Below are 7,239 nucleotides of genomic sequence, written 5' to 3' on the forward strand. Positions count from 1 at the left end.
AATTCATCTTGATCTATATCACTACACTAACTTAGGCCCATAGGCGGAGCTTGGGGGGGGGGAGGCAGGACTGGGCTAAAAGCCCAGCCCTGATTCCATATGAAATAGATTTTTATCCATTTTTTTAGCCCAGCCCAGTCCTAGCCCAGCCCTGACTGCAGCAAATAGTTTGATTTGTCCATATGAAATAGATTTTTATTTATAATTGTAGCCATTTTTTATTTTATCTCAAAAAAAAAATCGGGGACGCTGCCCCCGAAGCCCGGACTATCACACAAATTTTTTTTTTTTGCTACACCCCTGTTTGCCCCCCCCCCCCCCTCACATGAATCCTAGCTACGCCCCTGCTTAGGCCTGAATCATCTCCAAGGACCTAGACTTGGACTTGAACTACTTGATCAGGTCCTTAACAGACCATGCACCTGAACCAAGTCAAGACCCATAAATGGTCCACTTTGTTATCTTTTATTTTTAATTGCAAATTCTCTTGGTTAGCGTCTATGTCACAGGGACACACCATATCTGGGTGTCCATGATGACATGACCGCACATGCTATGACAAGCTATGACTCATATATCCGTTGTTTATTATTTTAATAAAAATATTTTTTATGTATTAAATGTTGGAGTGTGGAGCATATTTCCTACCTTGATATAAATTCTAAATGTTCAAAAATATTTTTGGAGGGTAGTTTTATAATTTTACACTAGATAGACGATTTCTATTTAAGGAGGCATCATCTTCTTTATTGTATTCCAATCAATAAAAGAAGAAGGCTCATTGTGGTCGTGGACGTAAGTATTTTGCCCAACCACGTAAAATCCTTGTTTTTGTGTGTCATTTTTTCCTTTTGCTTTTTTTTGTTCTTGTCATTCTCTAACATTAAAATATCAAAAACATAAATTTTCTATTGACTAAAAGTAAAAAAAAAAAAAGTGTCTTCAAGTCTTTTAAAAAAAATTACAAACTCACACCTTGAATCTATCATGAGTGTGGAGTTGTGACATAGGTTAGCAAAGCCAAGTTCTTCTCTCTCTCTCCTTGTCAGTTGTCTCCAACGCCTTGAATTAGAAAAGGAAGCACTTGACATGAACTTACAAGTAGGGCTAGGGATGGCAGGCTCTTGCCCCGTTTGGACCGAGGATGGAGGACACGAAACAGAGAATGAACTTGGGATGGGGGTTAAAATCAAAACCCATGCAGGGATGGAGGCAGGAATGAACTTACTCTTGCCCTCGCCCCACCCTGTCCCCGATCCTTGTTAAAAATTTACTATTATACCCTTATACATATTATAAAATCTTATATATATATATAACCCTAACGTAAAAACCCATTCTTGAATCTCTTCTCTCTTCTTTCTCTAACGAGTTGTGTGAGATACCATTTCTCTCAATCCTTCCTCTCCTTCCTCTAATGACAGAAGGCGGCAGCAGTAGAAGGACCAGAGAAACAGGGTCCGGCCACGCCTCGCTCCAATTGGACCAGTGGTAAATGACATGAAACAGGGAATGAATTGGAGATGGAGGTTAAAATTAAAACCCGTGTGAGGATGAAGGCGGGGATGGAGGGCAAAATTTTGAGACGGGGCAGGGGTGGAGACCTTGTCCCCCGCCCCCTCCCCGGTCCAATTCCATCCCTGAGTAGGGCCGGTAAACAAGCCGTACGAGCAGAGCCCAGCTTGTCCAGGCTCAGCTCATGCTCATACTTAGGTGAGCCAAGTTTGAGCTTGAGCCGAGCCACCAGCTGGCTCTTGTAAAAAATAGTGGTGTAAAATTTGCAGCAGCCAACAGTGGGTTTTTAACTTCAAACCTGCATCTCACATGCCGTATACACTAAACGGCTGTATAAATGTGTTCTCTGTGTAATTATTGCTCTTAAACCTACATGTTATATTGTTAAGAGCTTACTTGAGATGAGCCGAGCCGAGCCTAACACCTATTGTTTGTGCTATAGTCATTTATGGTTAACGAGCTGCAAGTTACTCGCCCACCAGCTACACGAGTTTGTGGAAAGCCCAACCAAGCCCAGCCAGGAGCTGCTCCGTCCGTTTCCCAACCTTGCTTAGAAGAGTTAGGAAATGAAGACTAGTGCAAGTGCGCGTTGAAAATCACTTGCTTCAATCTTTGGTTGAGTCACCCACTAACGTGATCATTTGTTTTTAGAGAAAATTCTCGGGCCTCTAGCCGTACAAGAGCACATGTTAAAAGGCATAAGTATCTACAAAGCACAACCTTTTTTCATCCATGGCATGCATATATAGGTTAGTGATGCCTACCTTCACATTTCATTCCTCATGTCCCTTACCACCTAACTGCATCACCAAGCAAAGTCTGCTTCTAAGCCCCGTTACCTTCCTCTCATTCCTTGTGCATGTGTGTTTGTGCTCCTAACCCCCCTTGCCTACCTCTCATTCCATGTGCATGTGTGTTTGTGAAAGCACCATGGAGAGGGGTGGGGGTGTTCATATTCATGGCACATCACCATTGCAGAAAATTAGAGAGGAGGAAAGGATTGGACAACTCACATGTGTGCCTCGACGCGTATTGGATTTGATGGTGATGGTTCGCACGGGCATGAGGACTATATGGGAGAGGGTGATGAAGTTGGGTAGGGATGATCCCAGAAGGATCTATCATGCCTTCAAGGTGGGACTAGCTCTCACTATAGTCACTGTCTTCTACTTCATGCGGCCTCTTTACAATGGCATGGGAGGAAATGTCATGTGGGCTGCCATTACGGTCGTCGTCGTCTTTGAATATACCGTTGGTAAGTGTGAGCGTGCAGGAGTATGTGTGTGTGTTAACAAAGTTATGAACATGTGTGTGAACATATGCATGTAGGGATGTCAATCAATCGGATTTTATCTTATATCTGTCTGAATTTGACTTCTTTTAGTTGCACTTGGTAAGCCAAAACCATATCCAAACTATAATAGGATGTCAATAGGGTTTTGATTTTTGCTACCAAATCCGACAAATATCCGAATTTGATGGATATCCAAATTCATTTACATGTAAAAAAACAGATATGGTATGAGCTTTTCACTGTACAAATCTGAATCTGAACCGTCTATATCCCTTTGTGAATGCATGCATATGTGTGTACATTATGCTAAAATCATGAAATGTATGAACAGTTTTGTGCAAGGAAAAATTACTTATATGAGGTTTTCTTAATGCTTATAGGTGGAACTTTGAACAAGGGCCTAAATAGAACATTTGCATCTCTACTAGCTGGTGCACTTGGTCTTGGTGTCCACTACATAGCTAACCTTTCAGGGCATGAGGTGGAGCCCATAATCCTTGGAGCCTCTGTCTTCCTGCTAGGTAAACAGAAACATACTCATTTATGCTACAGCCTTCTGTCTGCACACAAGCTCTCTCTTGTCTCATATATATATATATATATATATATATATATATATATATATATATATATATATATATATATATAGAAGGCTGTTCCTACCATTTTTTTCTTTAGGTTCCATTTGGACCTTCCAAAAAAATGATACTTTTAACTATATTTTGCTCGATCCGTATAATAGATGTGTTATCATTGTTTACTCAATCTGCAACATGTATTTGATTAAGATTTTTTATGCTCAGATGTGTATTTTAAAGAGGTAAAAAAATCAATTGTTGATATTATACTAAAATTTGATGATAAAATATTTATATTTTTAAATCAAATCAATTTGAAAAGAGTTTGTTTCTTAGTAAAATAAGCACATCTAAGGGTTTAGATCAAGCAAAAAATACTTGAAATACCACTTTTGGAGGGTCCTAATGGGACCTAACGAGAAAAGGGGTGAGACCAGTCCCCCTTCTCTACATATCTTCCTTTTCATCAATTTTTTTTTAACGCCTTCGTGACTTGGCACTTCAACCAATTGTGCAGCATCGGCATCTACATTTACCAGATTCTTTCCTGGGATAAAGGCTAACTATGACCATGGAGTGCTGATATTCATGCTCACATTCAGTCTGGTGTCAGTGTCTGGCTATCGAGTTGAGAAAGTAATTGAGTTGGCAGAGCAACGCCTGTCCACCATAGCCATTGGTGTCACACTGTGCGTGATTGTGTCTATTCTTATTTGCCCAGTTTGGGCAGGGGAAGATCTTCACCAATCAATTGTGAACAACTTGAAGACACTTGCAGATTCCCTGGAAGGTCCCACTTTCTTCTAATTCCTCTCTTTCATGTTTTTGACTCACACACCAACATAGGGATATGTGGTATTTTTGTTGCTCTTAATTCTTCTCTGTTAATTTATGTTCAGTTCTACTGTAATGGAGTTTGAAGTGTGTAATGTGAAATTTTAGGTTGTGTGGAGGAGTACTTTAACGACAAGGAAGAAGATGGACCTAAAAGTAAAGGATCATCTTCTATTCAAGTATACAAAGCCGTGCTCGACTCGAAGGCCAAGGAGGAATCACTAGTGAGAAACCAAATTAATAAGTCAATATATAGACATACATGGTTTCTCCTAAAAATCAGATATTAATATGCAATAAACTCGTCACCAACCTTGCCACTACTAAATGGATCAATAACCCATATGTGTGATATTTCCGAATTAGTTATTCCTCTACAGCTAAGAGAGAGAGAGAGAGAGAGAGAGAGAGAGAGAGAGAGAGAGAGGTGTTTGTTATTGGTGCATAAAAGACATGTAGAATCTTGGACACCAAAATATTTGTCATTTTTCAAAGAACAAAAGCACAATTTCTGAATTGCATGACCATCATCATGAAGTACAAAGAACAAAATCTCAAAGGGTTGGTATTAATGGTTCCACTCATCCCTTATGTCATCCCCCATCTTCATGCCCCTCAGATCTTGATACGAGTTGTTTTGATCAAATCTTACATCATAGAAGGATTCAGCATGGTTAATCAAAATCAACCCTTGGATTGACAAAAAAATGTCATTTAAATCTCAAAATTTTGTGTTATCTCAACCGTTGATTTTTAAATTATCAAAAAATCCTGCAAACAACTTAGGGGTGAGTGGAACCCGACTCGAGATAAGTATTGACTTGAACAATGAGTCCGTCTTTATTTTATTAGAGCCCTGAACAGTTGTCATGGACTCGACCAACATGGGTACTCCTCTCCATTTGATATATGAGCGATTTTTTTCATCATATTTAGGCATGTGTCACCAGGTGAGATGAGATTCATTTTTTTTTTATGACAGATGAGATACAATTTATACAGTTGGTAATTTTCTCTTGGGAAATTTCTATACAATGGGCAAATATGATTTTGCAGGCAAACTTTGCTAGATGGGAACCTGGTCATGGACAGTTCGGGTTTCTTCATCCATGGAAGCAATATCCAAAGATCGGGGCAATGACTCGGAGCTGTGCTTACTATGTAGAAGCACTCAATGCATGTATCGACTCCGAATACAAAGTAAATCTCTCTCTCTCTCTCTCTCTCTCTCTCTCTCTCTCTCTCTCTCTCTCTCTCTCTCTCTCTCTCTACATTTTCTATAGAAATGTGATTTTTTATTAAAAATTTAATTCACATATGGGAAAGCCAGCTATTGGTTCGCAAACTGTGCCACTGGATTCTGATACCATAACTTTGTTTTCCTTAAAAACAAGTCACTTTCTTGAAAGGTAGTTTTGGTGCAAATTTGGTTTGCTTTATTACAAATTATAAGAGAACCAGAGCATTTTCTGGATAATAGTTACCAGGAAACAAAATGGATACAAGAAGCTATGTGTGAAGCCGAAGAGTGGAAGCGAGTGTTAAAAGTAATGTAACGGGAGAAGCAGAATTCAGTTGTGAAGCAATTATACAAGTGCATGAAAAATGAAAAGGAAACACATATAAAGCAATATAAAGCACAGATAGAAGACAATTATAAAATGATATAAAACCAACAAAACAAGCTTGTTACAAAAAAATATTATTTTTTAATATGAAAATCACAGGAAGTGAAGGGGAAGTGAATGAGAAGTGATAAGAAGCCAGAGGAAAAGATTAAAGAAGTGAAAATGAATTGACTTGGTAAATGAGGAGGAAGTGGCCTTTACACTGAAGAGAATTGAGTATCCCATATTTCGTAAGCAGGTTTCCCAAAGAGTTTCTTGCTTCGGAAGAGAGCTTTTCCATGTAGCAAAAAGTTTCTGGTAGCTATGTTTTGGATGATTCCTTATTTTCTAGATTTTTATGAGGGCTATTTATAGCTTTTTAAGATTGGTAATGCATATTCGAAAGAGAGAGAGATATTCACTCTCTCTCCCTCTATCTTTGAGAAAGTGTGTACATACACATGCAATTATACCTCCCAAATAAAATATGTACAACAACAACAAAAATAAGAAAATTGATGAGGGTTTAATGTGCAGGCACCCCCATCTCTACGCCAACAGCTCAAGGAATCATGCTTAAAGGTCAGCTCGTTGTCGTCAATGGTTCTGAGAGAGCTTTCATCAAACATAGACGTCAAGAAAAGATCATCAGCCATCAATTCCCACATTGACACCATAAATGATGGCATCAAGGAGCTCTACACTACCTTAAAGTCTCTGACCCATGCTCATCCTCATCTTAGTTGTCCACATGAAGATACTGTTACTAGTACAGCTCTAATGGACATACTCCCTCTTGCAACTGCCGCATCTATACTCATAGAGGTCGTTGGTCGCATCGAAGGCGTCATCTCTGCTGTCGATGAACTATCAGTTCTTGCAGGCTTTGAGAACCATGTCCCTACTGATGTTGCCGGTGCTGCAAAATCCCAACACGATGCTATTGTTAATCCTATTTCTGATAAAGAAGGCCCTCATGTTATTGTCACAATTAAAGGGCCTCACTAGCTTTAAACTAAGTGGAGCTTCAGCCAAGGGTGGTGCCGAATTAAAGAGAAACTGAGGGGTTTCATTCTTACTGTGCAATTTTATCATAACGAACATGCTTATGCATATTTGTTTCTCTTAAAAGAAACATGAAAAGGAAATAGGGAGCAATGACAGAAAAGGAGAACCATACTTTTGAAAGCATTTGATGTAGAGAGATGAAATCTTTATTTAGTCAAGCAAGGGTCTGGCATATGCCACTACAAGAAAAACGTTAATTAGCGACAAAAATTTACGACAGATTTTTTCTGTCGCAAATTAGCGACGAATTAACTAGAGAAAACAAACTGTCGCTAAAATTGGAATTAAATGTGGGATTAACGACAGAAAAAATCCATCACAAATTCCGTCACAAATTAGTGAC

General features: G+C 39.1%; 1 protein-coding gene across 1 annotated transcript; it reads left to right on the plus strand.

Moving 5' to 3' along the window:
• Positions 1 to 2,445: 2,445 nt before the first annotated feature.
• Positions 2,446 to 6,836, plus strand: LOC149847171 (aluminum-activated malate transporter 10-like). The gene is made up of 6 exons (XM_089993392.1): positions 2,446 to 2,770; positions 3,190 to 3,330; positions 3,905 to 4,177; positions 4,330 to 4,445; positions 5,278 to 5,421; positions 6,366 to 6,836. Exons 1-6 carry the CDS (start codon positions 2,446 to 2,448, stop codon positions 6,834 to 6,836), a joined length of 1,470 nt encoding a protein of 489 aa, XP_089849518.1.
• Positions 6,837 to 7,239: the final 403 nt, after the last annotated feature.

This window comes from Nuphar pumila, chromosome 2 (genome assembly GCF_984573655.1).
Source record: "Nuphar pumila chromosome 2, dmNupPumi1.hap1.1, whole genome shotgun sequence".
In the NCBI taxonomy this organism is placed as follows: domain Eukaryota; kingdom Viridiplantae; phylum Streptophyta; class Magnoliopsida; order Nymphaeales; family Nymphaeaceae; genus Nuphar; species Nuphar pumila.